This window comes from Gopherus evgoodei, chromosome 17, assembly GCF_007399415.2.
Source record: "Gopherus evgoodei ecotype Sinaloan lineage chromosome 17, rGopEvg1_v1.p, whole genome shotgun sequence".
In the NCBI taxonomy this organism is placed as follows: Eukaryota; Metazoa; Chordata; order Testudines; family Testudinidae; genus Gopherus; species Gopherus evgoodei.
Window position 1 is genome coordinate 4,037,000 of NC_044338.1, and position 14,902 is coordinate 4,051,901.

General features: G+C 46.8%; 1 protein-coding gene across 1 annotated transcript in view; it reads right to left on the reverse strand.

The window, feature by feature from the left end:
* LOC115636394 (transmembrane protein 211-like) overlaps positions 1–14,902 on the reverse strand; it is a 148,518-nt gene that overhangs the window by 92,624 nt on the left and 40,992 nt on the right. The window contains exon 2 of the mRNA XM_030536414.1: positions 13,453–13,591. Coding sequence (XP_030392274.1) covers positions 13,453–13,591 — 139 coding nt within the window. The remainder of the gene's footprint in view (positions 1–13,452; positions 13,592–14,902) is intronic.

Genomic DNA, 14,902 nt, shown 5'->3' on the forward strand with positions numbered 1-14,902 from the left:
AGAGCCCACCCTGCCATGGGAAGCGAGTTGCATTCTCTCCTGGCTCAGACATCATCAACAGAGAGTGTGAACTAAGGTGCAATTGCAGGCTAAATTCTGCCCTCAGTTCTACCTGTGTAAACCCATTGACGACACAAGTATAAATGAGGGCAGAATCTGGCCTGCAGAATCTTTCTGGCTGGTGATGATGCACAAGCCAGAAGGAACCCAGCTTGGTTGTTAGATCCCAGAGCAAATAGAGAGGGGACGGAAACTTTTTTGTCTGGGTAAACGGATAAAACTCAAGGTGGACTTTGAGGCACAGCCTAGGGTGCCATTTTAACAGCTACCAATCTTCTGGCAAAAGCTGCATTCAGAGAGAGCACCCAGACTTGGGGGGATGAAAGTTACACAAACGGAGCCCTTCCCCCTCTGAAGTTGATGTTTGGGACAACAATGGTGGCCGGAGACAATGCGCGTCTCATATCTCTGGTAATTCGCAGCAGTGGCACTTTGACTCTGCTTGCGAAGGGCAGTAATTCTATAGGTGCCCTTTCGTCCACCCCTTTCTGCCTCGCCCCCCTCACCCCAGCTTTAAATCACGTGCTCTCTCTTGGAAGCAATCGCCGGAGCACCCTAGCCTTGCCAGACCCGCTCGCCGTGCCATACATGTTTTGCTTTATCTGCACAAAGTTTATATAGTCTTTCCTTGTGGAATTTTGGGGGGGTGGGTGGGAGGGGGGCTGCGGGGTTCAGCTGCTTAAAAATGGCAGCCAAGAGCCAAACACAAGGGCCTGATCCCTTGCAAGATGCTGGGTGCCTCCCCTCCTCCCAGCTCACAGTGGTGCTGCTCTCAGAAACGGGCCCCAAACCTGCGCCACCTAGTTGAATTCGGGCTCCACATCTGAATTTATGTGAATGAAATTCAAAGCCTCATGTGCCCATTTGATCAGCTACAGAGCTGCAAGGGCTGAAATGGTCGATCTTGGTACAGCTATCTTCTTATTACTTTTGCTGGCTCCCCTGCTCAGATATGTGAAAGGATCTTTCATTGCCCCTGGCTGACTAAGCCTAGCCCTTTATCTTGAAGTTAGAGGGCTGGATCCATCTTTTTATTACACTGTATTTGTTTTGCTCCTGTCTGCAGAGCTCTGCTAAATTCCCTTAGCTCTGCTAGTGGGGCAGGAGGATGGGGATGTGGGAAAATAGGAACCAAGTTTTAATTTCAAGAGACAAAGGTCAGGTTAGGCAGAGAGAGGGGAGAGTCTAACACAAATCAAGGGGGGAAAAGTTACTTTATTGATGGAGCCAGTGTTTATCACATTTCCACCTTTCAGACAATATCACCGCACGTGGGAGGGACCCGTCTTAGTGCCTGCTAAAGTAGCCCAGCCCGGGGTTCAGGAGATCTAATCCTGGAAGCTAAAGGTTCTCCAATTCCCCTTGCCCTGACAAAAACAGTGGAAGCGGGAACATGCTGCCCTTGTCTTTAAAAGGCTGAGTCCAGACTGATTTTGCAAGGGGTTAGAAACTGCTACCGATAACAGAGGAGAAAAGGATAAAGCATGGAAAGCCATCCAACTAGCAAGGATACGTGTCAAATCTGTATCAGAAGGGAGCCAGTGGGTTTGGGACAAGGCTGATTCAATATTTGTTCTTTTTTATATTCTGACAAGAAGAAATAATGTGTTTGCTGATCCGCTCCCTTCTTCCGGGGAACCCCGGAGAGGTAATAATCACAGTCACAGAGACAATGAATCTGAAATTCTAACCTATGATTATTATATTTATTATTCAGCAGCATAGATATGCACAGCACCACGGCTACCACCAACTAACATGGCCACCTAGAAGTGACCGGAATTCACACACACCTCTATTCAAGAACATAAAACAACAGAGAAAGGCAAGAAAAAAAATCTACTAATTCCCCTCCCTATCCTTCACTAGCCACGCATCCCCACCCTCCCGTATGGCTCCTCCTCAGTCTTGGGAAAACCTGGAGTGAGGTATAAGTGAATCAATTTAAACTGGTACTTCAGAGGCAAGTTCAAATGTGGCTTTACTAGCCTGTTACTCTTGTGTATTTACAATGCTTGAGCTCTCACTAATGTATCATATACATTACAAATAAAGCATAGATAGATGGAATGAACTGTATTTGGTATGTGACACATGAGAGAATACATTTAAATACATACAGATGCAAACATACATGTGCACACATTATGGGTATGCAGTTTTTTACAAATGACATTTATCTGTTAGGGGAAACCACATATACAGGGTGAAATCTTGGGCCCCCGGAGCTCAGGACGAATTTTGCTATTGACTTCAATTCAGCCATAGTTTCCACTTGCGAGTAGCTAATGAACTGAAAGCTCATTGAAGGTCTGGGAACAGTTAGCTGGTGTGATAGCAACAAATGTAGTGGCATTATTTATTTGTATTATGGTAGCACCTGATGGCCCCAACCGAGATCTTAACCCCATGGTGCTAGGTTCTATACATACATAGAGTAAAATGTCATTCCTGCCCCAAAGAGCTTACAACCAAAACAGAGAAGGGAAGTATTAGTACCTCCACTTTACAGATGTGGAGCTGAGGAGACACAAAGGGATTAAGTGACTTGACCCAAGTCACACAGTAAGTCTATGGCAGAGCCAGAATTTGAATCCATATCTCCTGACTGTCAGCCCAGTGCACTAACCACAAAACCATCCTTCCCCTGGATGTACTGTATTTCCTAGGATCTCTAAGGAAGTTTTATAGCAAGCACACCTGGCTCTATCAGTGACAGAATCAGTCCTACCTTTGTCCATAGCAAGAACAGAACTTCCCCGTGCAGAGACTCAACAGATCATTGTCTCACGGCCTTCATACAATTTCTCTCTGCACAGTACAGCCACAATCGTTCTATCTTAAAAAAACACCCTGGTACCATGCAATAAATGTCATTATTTTCGGAGGGAGGTTCTCTCCTTGCTCCTCGCCCTCCTGCTGGGGAAAGATTAATTTCTAACAAAGATTCCAACTTGGAGGGAGGGGAGAGGAATGGGGAAAGAAACAACAAAACAGAGCGGTGCTTCGTGTCTGAATCCCAATAAACTGCACGACTTCATTCTGTTGACTCAGGGCCACCTCAGTTTGAATAAGAATTAATCCACAGGGAAAAGACATTAAAATGCACAATATAAAGCACTTACTGAGGCACAGCGAGGGCTTAAGCAGCCCATTAGCTTGACCAAATGTACCTAGTAAATTTTCATTTGTCAACACTGCACAGAGGCTACGGTTTACGGCCAACCTGCTCAATCTCAGCAAAACACTCAGAGGTCCTCCGTTTTATTTAACTGTCCTAGCCTCTGTGCTGGCCTCAACACAAACTGCGTCGGCACCAAATGCAAAGCGCCGAGCGCAGGGGGTGTTAACTGTGGGCTAGTGGCTGGGCACTGGCCTGAGGAGCCGAGCAACCTGGGCTGTGTTCTCAGCTTTGCCACGGATGTGTTGCATGACACTGCAGAGCTGTGTTCTGCAGGGACTCCTGCATTGCAGCCTATGCAGAGGAAGATTTGGAGGTAGTGATGGGGCTGATGCAGCCAGAGTTACAGTGATCTGTTGGTTGCTCCCCCAACCCCCCCCCACCCCCCACATTGCCTGATTTGGATTTTTTAAATTATTTTCATTACAGTCATGCGTGATTCTGGGCCCACCGCGCCGGCACAGTCCATATGCATAGTAAGAGACAGATCTTGCCTCAAAGAGCTTGCAGTATAAATGCACAAGACAGACAAAACGTGTGAGTGGATGGGGAACAGGGTCACAAAAAGGAGAGAGGGGACAGTGATCAATTGTGATCCATGTCCACTGAAGACAGAACAGTGAGTCACGGGCTCAATCTGCAGCAAGGGAGAGTTAGGTTGGACATTAGGAAAAACTTTCTAACTGTCAGGGTGTTTTAGCTCTGGGACAGGCTGCTGAGGGAGGCTGCAGAATCCCCGTTTGTGGGTTTTAAGAACAGGCTGGACAAACACCTGCCAGGGACGGTCTAGGTTTACTTGTTTCTGCCTCCGCGCTGGGAGCTAGTCTTGATGACCTCTTGAGGTCCCTTCCAGCCCGACATTTCTATGATTCTATACTCCAGTGGGTGAAAATGGCCCCAGGAAAAGGTCTTTATCAAGTAAAGTTGAGTCTGCTGCTCAGGATAGGGGGTGAAGCTGAGCGGGCAGGCAGTGAGATTATTCATCTCGTGTGCATGGTGGATCTAGGCTCTGCAACCAGGTCCACATAATCCACTATGATGGGATTGGGGAGGAGGAGAAGACATGGCCACAGGGTCTGTGATTATCTGGATTCCATTGCCCAGGTGGGGGGTGCACAGCAGTTGCAGAGGAGACCCAGAGCTGCACATGCACTGACTGCAAATTGGCAGGGGTTATTTGGATTCCACACACCCCCATTTCCCTCCACACAAATCCCAAGTAAGCAGGATGTGCACCAGGGAATAGGCTCGGTGTGGGTGGGTGTGTGAGAGAGAGAGAAAATTTAATCTAGAATTTTATATATTGTACAAGTTAATACCCAGAAGGCTGTAAAATCCCCAGCACGTTAATGCTGCTGGGTGATAATGAATTGGCTGGCCGAACTATTCCAGCATCCATATATCAGCCTCTCTTTTGCTGAACGGACGCTTGTAGAATTCCTTCATTAACAGTCCTAATGTTCTTTTTATCTTACACTTTTCGTGCTGGGGGAAATTCAGTGCACACTGTCATTTTTTAAATAGCGAGGGAGCCAGGATGACAGCAGGCTGATATCTCCTCCTGACCTGTAACTAATGACATTCTATGGATTAATGATTTAACATCCCAGAAGGGTGTGAATTTCATCGGCTGCCCTAGCAACCTAGCATGAGAAAGTCATGCTTTATTAGCAAATCCATTACCTGCAGTGTTAAAATGAGTCCATAAAGCAGTTTCACTGGCTTAGTCCTGAATGCAAGGAAGAGGGCATTCCTGTGGGAGCATCTGTTTCTAGGTTCTGTGCAACACTGTTCACACTTTGCTCAACAAATGATTAATAATATTAAAATATTACATTGCACTTTTCACCAACAGATCTCCAAGTGCTTTACAGAGGAGGGGAAGTATCTTTGTGGCCTTTTTGGAAAGCTGGCAAGCTAGAGTACCTATCAGAACCCCATTTCTGTAGTGTCTGAACATAGAATCATAGGACTGGACGAGACCTTGAGAGGTCATCTAGTCCAGTCCCCTGCCCTCAAGGCAGGACTAAGTATTATCTAGACCATCCCATCAGTATTTGTCTAACCTGCTCTTAAAAATCTCCAAAGATGGAGATTCCACAATCACCCAAGGCAATTTATTCCAGTGTTTAACCACCCTGACAGTTAGGAAGTTTTTCCTAATGTCCAACCTAAACCTCCCTTGCTGCAATTTAAGTCCATGGCTTCTTGTCCTACCCTCAGATATTAAGGAGAACAATTTTTCTCCCTCCTCCTTGTAACAACCTTTTATGTACTTGAAAACTGTTATAATTCATGTCCCCTCTCAGTCTTCTCTTTTCCAGACTAAACAAACCAAATTTTTTCCATCTTGCCTCACAGGTCGTGTTTACTAGACCTTTAATCATTTTTGTTGCTCTTCTCTGGACTTCCTCTAATTTGCCCACATCTTTCCTGAAGTGGCACCCAGAACTGGACACAATACTCCAGTTGAGCTCTAATCAGCACAGAGTAGAGCACAATAATTACTTCCTATGTCTTGCATAAACACTCCTGATGATAAAGCCCAGAATGATGTTTGTTTTTTTTTGCAACAGCATTCCATGGTTGACTCATATTTAGCTTGTGGTCCACTATGACCCCCAGATCCCTTTCCACAGTACACCTTCCTAGGCAGTCATTTCCCATTTTGTGTAGGCAACGGATTGTTCCTTCCTAAGTGGAGTACTTTGCATTTGTCCTTGTTGAATTTCATCCTATTTACTTCAGACCATTTCTCCAGTTTGTCCAGATCATTTTGAATTATAATCCTATCCTCCAAAGCATCTGCAACCCCTCCCAACTTGGTATCATCCGCAAACTTTATAAGTGTACTCTCTATGCCATTATCTAAATCATTGATGAAGAACCAGACCCAGAACCAATCCCTGCAGGACCCCACTTGTTATGCCTTCCAGCATGACTGTGAACCACTGATAACTACTCTCTGGGAATGGTTTTCCAACCAGTTTTGCACCCACCTTACAGTAGCTCCATCTAGGTTGCATTTCCCTAGTTTGTTTATGAGAAGATCATGCAAGATAGTATCAAAGGCTTTACTAAAGTCAAGATATACCACATCTACTGCTTCCCCCCTCCACAAGGCTTGTTACCCTGTCAAAGAAAGCTATCAGGTTGGTTTGACACAATTTGTTTTTGACAAATCCATGCTGACTGTTACTTGTCACCTTATTATCTTGTAGATGTTTGCAAATGGATTGCTTAATTATTTGCTCCATTATCTTTCCAGGTACAGAAGTTAAGCTGACTGGTCTGCAATTCCCTGTCCTTATTTCCCTTTTTATAGATGGGCACTATATTTGCCTTTTTCCAGTCTTCTGGAATCTCTCTCATCTTCCATGACTTTTCAAAGATACTCGCTAATGGCTCAAATATCTCCTCATTCAGCTCCTTGAGTATTCTAGGATGCATTTCATCTCACATCTGTAACGCGTTTATCCACACAGGGCCACCCCCCAGACCAAATGGCACCCCAGGTGAGGAGCATCTTTGGTGCCCACTCCTTCCAATTATTAAGCTTTTGAATACCTTATTTTGTATTGCATTTGTAGCCCATTTCATGACTGCGATGCACGATTTGTATGCATGATTTATCCCTGTCACAAGTACACTTTCACAATTACACAATAAAACGAGGTTTACAATATCGCAGCTAGGCTCTCACTTCACTTCGTCCTTATATCTCACTGACTGATTGGCAATGCCCTGCTCCTCTTATATCCAAGAGGGCCTGGCTGACAACATTCTAGACGGTTCAAGGAAAATGTAGATCTCAGAAAGTCTGGAAGGTTCCACAAGATTCTACAAAGGTCCAGAACATTCTAGGAGGTTAGTGGAAAAATGAAACCACATATGGAATACCTGAAAGATTTTACTTCAAACATTCTATTTTCCCTTTTGTCACTAACCTCAAGCCCAGCACCCCCGGCAGTCACCTGGGTCACCTACCTCTAAATCCAGCCCTGTATCCACAACACCTCTGTGAGCAAGGGAAGTGCAAATGTGCACACTTTACAAATGTGGGATTAAGTGACTAGCTCAGTGTTGTGCAGGACATTCGTGGCAGAGCTGGGGATTTAAATGGGAACATCGTTCCTCTCGGAGAAGAGGGAAACTGAGGCAACGAGTGGGGGAAGAGATGTGCCCAGTGTACTCAGCCTTCTTTGCTGCCACACATTCTCCAGGATAATCTCTCTCCTTTGCAGTCACACTAACCTGCCTCATCTCAACCCAGGACGAAGCAAGCCTGGCCCCTTTGCAACGTATATTGTGAACGGCTATTGGTAGGAAGTGCTGCAAAGACGAACTCGGCCCTCTCTCCCTGCTGCATCACCTGCTGGGGTCTCCGCAGTGGGATGGGCACTGTGGCTCTTTCCAAAGGTGTATGATTCCTTCCAGGGCAGCTCAGCATGCTGTGGCAGCACCTCTAGGATTGAAAGGGCCTTTCCAGCCCATTGCTCCATAATGAATCCTGACCTCAGACTGGATCCATAACACTTTCAGAGAGTGATTCTCTCCTCTCCAACCATCTCCAGATGGCCAAAGCTTTTCACCAGGGACATAGCAAATCTGTGAAGCGACAGCGGGGCTGGAATCTCCTTCAACTCCGGGGCCTTGTGATTTCAGTCCTGGGTTGGTTACTGACCCTACCAACTGGTTCTGCTGCATGTTTCCTCTCAGCTCTCGTCAATGCATTTATTCCATTCCTTTGCTTCAGCCCCCCTGCAGTAAGTGCTGCCAGGCCTGGAGAGAGGCGAACGCTAACCAAGACTAGGAAATTCACCACCCGAACAATGTGCTTCTCCAAACCCGTTCCCTGGGCCAGAGCTGCTGGGTGGGAGCGAGAGCCGAGCGGGCTGCAGAGCTAGATGCATGCGTTTTGAAGTGTGATGATCTGAAGGTTACCACTGCCCTCAAGTTAGGGGATGGGGCAGCGGTTCTGAGCGCTGGCTTCCCTTGTTTTATTTTTAATCTCTTCCTGGAGCACTTGCCCCTGGTGGTGCCTTCATAGTCTCTGATGAAGGGCCAGGGAAAGGCTGCACAACAAGAAGTCTGGACTCTCCCTCCTCCCATCTCCTGAGCCACTGAAAATGGCACACAAAGCTCTAATCCTGAGACCACTTAGCATAGCCACCCACTGAGAAAACCTCCTCTTTCCCTCCATGCGAGACTTGGCCCTCTGCAGGGTTTCAGCCCCAAAGGCAGGAGGACTTCTTCAGGGATGGCCCTATGTTCACATCTTTATTTACCCAGCACCTCCACAATGGGTGAAGGCCTTGTGCCACTGGAACATGCTCTCCACCAGGCAGGTCTGGACAGAGCCCCGTCTGGTCTCTATCGATGCTGCGTCATGCGGCAGAAGAGGCAAGTGAGGACATATGGGACAGGCAATTCTGAGATGTTTTCCCAAAGGATCTGAGCACTCACTCCCTGAGCCCAGGAAGCTTGTAACAAACTCAGGACCTGAACTCAGGTGCCCTGCTCAGCTGCACATTGCACTGCTATGGATCGCTGGGCTCATCTACGATGCTAGCTAGCAATCAAACTAAGAGCCAAGCACAGCAAATATTCTTGATACCATGGAGCTCTCCAGGAGCCAACCCTGACTCTCCTGCAACACATCCATCCTGGAGGATGGAAGGAATGAATACGTCGATGGCTGGTGGACAGCAGAGAGGAGGCTCAGAGAGCACTGCTGCACCTTCTCCGTTTCCCAGGGGAGCGCTTTATCGGGGGCATGGGGCACCCTTAGATTCTATTTGCTGTCCCCAAGAACTAGGAGGTTCAGCAGCAGAGGGAAAGGGCAGGCTGCATGAGAAGCCTGGCCTCTGTACACACAGAAATAATAGCAAGCAATTTGGAGGCAGGAGCCGGAGAGATTCTGACCGGCGAGCAGCTTCCTTTGCTTTCATTATCCCTTCGGCTGACCATGAACCGTCATCTTTAAAAACAGCCTCAGTGCAGTCAGATGGGAGAAACGGGTCTCTCCATCTGCTTTCAAATCAGATCCCACAGGATTAGTTCACATTTAGCGCTGGAGTGAGGATACCGTGTAACAGGATTTTCCCTCGCAACACAAGAAAGCTGATTGAAGTCTTCAGGTCAGATAATGAGGCATATCACTTGGAAATTCTGCTGGATTTCTGGGGCCAGAGGATATCTTCAAGGACGTGTGTTTATTCCATGGCACAGACACACCAATGGGTTTGTCGTCCTGCTTTAACTCAGGATCACAGCCATAACCAACACCATTTCTTTCTGCTAAAGTCCCAAAGCAATGGTATTGAATCAGGATGTTTTCGGGCAAATGCTTGAGCATTCGGGGAGCGATTCCCTCCACATGCTGCCCTCCGACTCTGCCAGCCACTTGTCTTTCAAAGCCTGAGGTTTGCAATCTCTATCTGCCCCTATGGGACTTGCTAGTACCTCACGACATCCCCGAGTGAGGAGATGCGATAGGTTTTCTCCGTATGCCCCTGAGGCCGCCCACCCTGATGGGTTTCTACAAGGTGCGCTATGGCGCTCTCATTCAGCTATAAACCCTGCCGGGCAAAAGCCGTCAGGCACTCCCTGAGAACAGAGGGTGTTGGTGTGAGTGGCACAGGCTGCAGTAGAGATTTATAGCTGGAGAAGGAGATTCCTGATCCCAGTCTCTGCCCAGGAGCACGTCGGGCCCAGTCCTTGAGGGGCTGGGAATGCTCGGCTCCTGCTGATGGCAAAGGTGCAGGAGACAGCACGTAATGCATTAAACAACAGCAGTGGGCGGGCGGGGGTTTGTACAAGGACACACCTCTCTGCTCACAATGGGAACACGGGCCTTAGAGCACTCAAACCCCCTTGGTTTCACATAAGAGACCGAACCAAGAAAACTAGCTAATCCGCAATTTCTCTCTTAGGAAGGGGCACAGTTAACGCTGCTGGGATCTGAACCAGTAGGTGTTGGGAGCCATTGTGTGGTTCAAACCTGACAGTGAGGCACTGTGCCCACCCTTGCACAGCCTCAGGGGGTTCTGCACACACAGACAGGTGTACGGCAGTGCACGTTTTCCTGGCAGGTAACTAAAGTTTGGCTCTGAGTGTTTTCTGTCAGGACGTGGCATTTATTTTCAGTGCCCTTCCCGAAATCTCTGAATTCATCACCTGCCATTCCCTAGACAGCATCTGTGTGGGGTACCTTATTTCAAGCCCCAACCCAGGGGCAACTTCCAGGCGAAGACCCCCTGGAGCTGAACAAAAATACATCAGGAATGTCATCAGTATCTTGGGGGATGGATTTTTTATTCTGACCAACTAATTAGGAGCTACGAGACTAAGCCCTTTCTTTCTTTCTTCCTTCCTTTCTTTCTTTCTTTCAACCCTCTGAAAGGATGTTAATGAGGAACAAAGAATTAAACACAAATAACCACGAAAATAAAGCAGGGCCGTTCTGCTTAGGCATGCTGGGGGGAGTGTAAGGATGGAGTGGGGAATGTGGGAGACACAAGCCAGTGCGGGCATAAGAGTAGTCTGTTTCTGGTCAGCTTGGGTACAAGGAACAGAGACATCACAAGTCTCCAGAGATTCTATTACATGCAAAAACTTTTAACAGCAATGATGGTAAGAACGTGAATGAAATTTGGACACCCATTATAAATAGGGTTTGGGTCTCAAGAGCAGGGCCGGCGCTTCCATTTAGGCGACCTAGGCAGTCGCCTAGGGCACCACGATTTGGGAGGGCGGCATTTTGCCGACCTTGGTGGCAATTCGGAGGCGGGGGATCCCTCCGCACTCCGGGTCTTTGGCAGCAATTCTGCGGCGGGTCCTTCACTCGCTCTGGGACCCGCCGCTGAAGTGCCCTGAAGACCGGGAGCGCGGAAGGACCCCCCCCGCCGCAGAATTGCCGCCAACGACCGGGAGCGCAGAAGGACCCTCGCCTAGGGTGCCAAAAGCCCTGGCGCCGCTCCTGCTCAAGAGGCAATATTTTTCAGCCCTACTAACTGTCAGAAGTTGCTTACAGTATTTTTACATTCTGACACTGTTAGCAAAATGAACCTGTTTTCCCTTGTTTTGTGCCTAGCAATTAATGCTGTGAGTCTTTGGCTGGTTACTTACATCACCAAGGAGGTGTCAGGCATGACGAACGATGGGTTTGATTGCCTCTGCTTTGTGCATAGGTCCTTGTGAGTCAGCAGTTCTTCATCCAGCCACTGGCTCAGACTCCTGTTTCACATCATACATGAATGTGTGTGCGCATACGTACCCTTTTTCAGTTCACTTAAATTCTGAGTATGGAATTTTATCTAATAAAAATATGCAAAGCCACAGTGAGGGCTGTCATTTGTACATAAGAGAATGGCTGGCACACAGAACTGGGAACCAGGAGTCTCCCATCCATGGGGAATCATTGTTCAGTCCAGCTTTGTCCAGTTTACTGGATTAGGGTCTTTTTGTTCTGTTGGTACAGAGCCGAGCACAATGGGATCCTGGTCTGTGATGGGGCTGCCAGTCGTTACTGCAATACAAATACTACTACAAATAAAGACATTGTTTCCCTCTCTCCCACCCAATGGATAATGTTTTATTTTAATTAAATTTTAATTCCTATTACAAGAATCACTACGGTAATTCACATAAAAGATACAATATGTAAAGCAAAGCATTGCCTACTGGCTAATATTTACTCACCTCACAGGGCTGCTGTGGGAATTAATTAGTGTTTGCAAACTGCTGCTAGGTGCTCAGATGAAAGATGCTACGCTTGTGCAAAGCATCCTCACTTATTATAGCAGAGTGAAGGAGAAGCAACAGACATGCCCTAACAACAAGAGTGAAGGGCTAGCTCCTGTTGTGTCCAGGGGAAAACACAACTGAGCCCACTAAGACAGTTTTAGCTCTACCAGAAATACCATTCTGCCCCGTTACAGTGACTGCACCAGCACAGAAAGCAGAATCTGACCGACCAGTGTGTTCACACACAAACTAAACCAAACCAATAAACTCAGCAACTGCTTCTAAATCAGATGCCAATATATCTAAAGAAACAGAAGCATAACTGAGTTCATTGGGACGATACCATCATGTAACTCCATCTCTTCCTTAGAGTACAGCAGGGATAGGCAACCTATGGCACACGTGCAGAAGGCGGCACACAACCTGATTTTCAGTGGCACGCTCACTACCTGGGTGCTGGCCGCCGGTCCAGGGGCTCTGCATTTTAATTCAATTTTAAATGAAGCTTCTTAAAACATTTTAAAAACCTTATTTACTTTACATACAATAGTTTAGTTATATATTATAGACTTATAGAAAGAGACCTTCTAAAAACGTTAAAATGGATTTCCGGCACGCAAAACCTTAAATTAGAGTGAATAAATGAAGACTCAGCACACCACTTCTGAAAGGTTGCCGACCCCTGGAGTACAGTATGGACCACAACTTGCTGGAACACCTGGCAGATCTCATCACGTCTCACAGTGGTCAGGTGTTTTCCAAGCTTTGTGTAGGCCCCTCTTTATAAAATGGATCTCACCTGGGCTTACTGGACTGTCCACAATTATAGCATGATCTTGCTGGAGTTTTAAGGAAAGCTACAGCAAAAGTTGAGGAGAGAATAAATAATAAGAATAAGAATAGAAGGAAACCTGTGAGCTGAGACATTCCTAACTAGCTGGACAGAATAAAAACTATTAACAGAATGGAGCAGCAAATTTCCTGGTGATACAAATCATTTCCACTAAGAAACCAGCGTTACAAAAGGATCTGGTTAAGATGACTCTTGACAAACATTTTTGTAAGCAAGACCCTGCCATCCTGAAGAGCTTCTGCATTGCAGCTTGGGCCTTAATGTTACTTTCACATGTATTAGCATTTCCACGTATGCTTCCACATTGCCTTCCTTTGAAGCATTGGCCGCTACTAGGTGGAGGATGCCAGAGCTGATGGTCCAATTTGGCGTCGCAAGACCCGTAGCCAAAATCTACAGACATGGGTAACCAATGCAAGACAGCAAAATCCGTATTTAGGCACCTAAATAAGTGGCCTCATTTTCAGAGGCACTGAGCATTCACTGTCCCACTGACTTCAGTGACAGCTTTGGCCAGAGTTCCTGTCGGTGAATTGTACTAGAAAATAACACCATTTTAACCACATAGGGCACAAGAAAATATGCTGAGGCTGGTGTCCAGGTCACTTACCCGCTGCTGTCTGCATGTAGCCAGCCAGGGTGCACAATCGTCTCTCACAGAGCCCGCTGGGCAGGAATATAGCGATGATCGCCAGCAGGCAGCTGATGGCCAAGAGAGCACAGCCTCCAGAACACAGCACTGCACTCGTCTGAAAGGACACACACACAGAAGTGTTAATGGGACAGCGAACATGAAAACAGGCAGCCCCTGAGCGAGTGCTGCTCATATACCAGCCCACTTGCTCAGCTCAGAAATCAAGCTGATTTTGGGTAGCGGAGGCATCATGTATCACTGCCTGTCCAATTGTCCTACTGTTTAAAATGCATAAACTTCCCTGGGTAACCAGCCCATTCGACTATTGCAGGAGAAGCCATTACTTAACACTGCCTTTCCCAGAGAGGTGATGGGGTCTGATGCCCGTTGGGCCCTCACGTACTGTCATGAAAGACTCACAATGCCCAGATGTACCTTTGGAATCTTAACTGCCCTCCAAATATTTTTTCACCAAATTAGTAACCAGAGTGCTCATTAACAGAACGGATTTTCTTTTAATCTGACATCCTGTCTCTGGTCTCCCAACAGAGTTTCTAACATTTATTCTGCCCTGAAATTAGAAACAGAGCTCTGTCATACCGGGCTTCCCCCATCCCTTCCCTTTCTTGTTATAGTTCTTAAATTCACTGTTAAATCTTTAGCCCATGGTTCACCTGTCACTCGTCCCTTGGGTTATCAGTATTCAGGCTATAGTAATAATAGCAAATGTATTACATGCATGACGGGATTATGTAACAAATACAAGTGCCATTAGGTGCTTCCGATGCATTTCAGCGCCTCCACTGATAGATAAAATGTATCTAGTTATCGCATCCATGCCTGAAAGTTCTCTCATTAATATGTACTTCTCAGCAGATGCTCTACTGCTGTGAAGTGGGACCTGCTACTCGGCTAATTCCATTGCAGCATTCACCTAAAGAAACGCTAGCCTGTTATTAGTCGGGAACATGGGCGGCATTGCCTCCCCTAGCACAGCCGTCCCTGCCGTCCCGACACCTGTGCTGTGGTGCATGCAACCCCCTCCCGCCTCTGACCAGCTTTCATAAATCCCTCTCTCTCTCTCTGTTCTGAAAGTGTATCCAGTTATTTATTATGATCAAATCTGAGCTCAAGCAGTGCAGTTATTATTAAACATTTATAGAACGGTAGCATCTGCAGGCCAGCCAGGCAAGGGACCCATTGCACTAGGGGCTGCCCAGACATATAGTGAATGATGGTCCCTGTATGTTTATGGCACACAGACAGTGAAGTTAGAAAAAACATAAAATACTTTTGCTGGAAGTTTGAAAGGTAACACAACTTTATTTCTTAAAATCCAGAATGTTAACACATGAGAACCCATAACAGAGAGACAAAGAGGGCTGCTCCCTAAGGCAGAGAGGTACAGCTCCCCACAACCTTACCC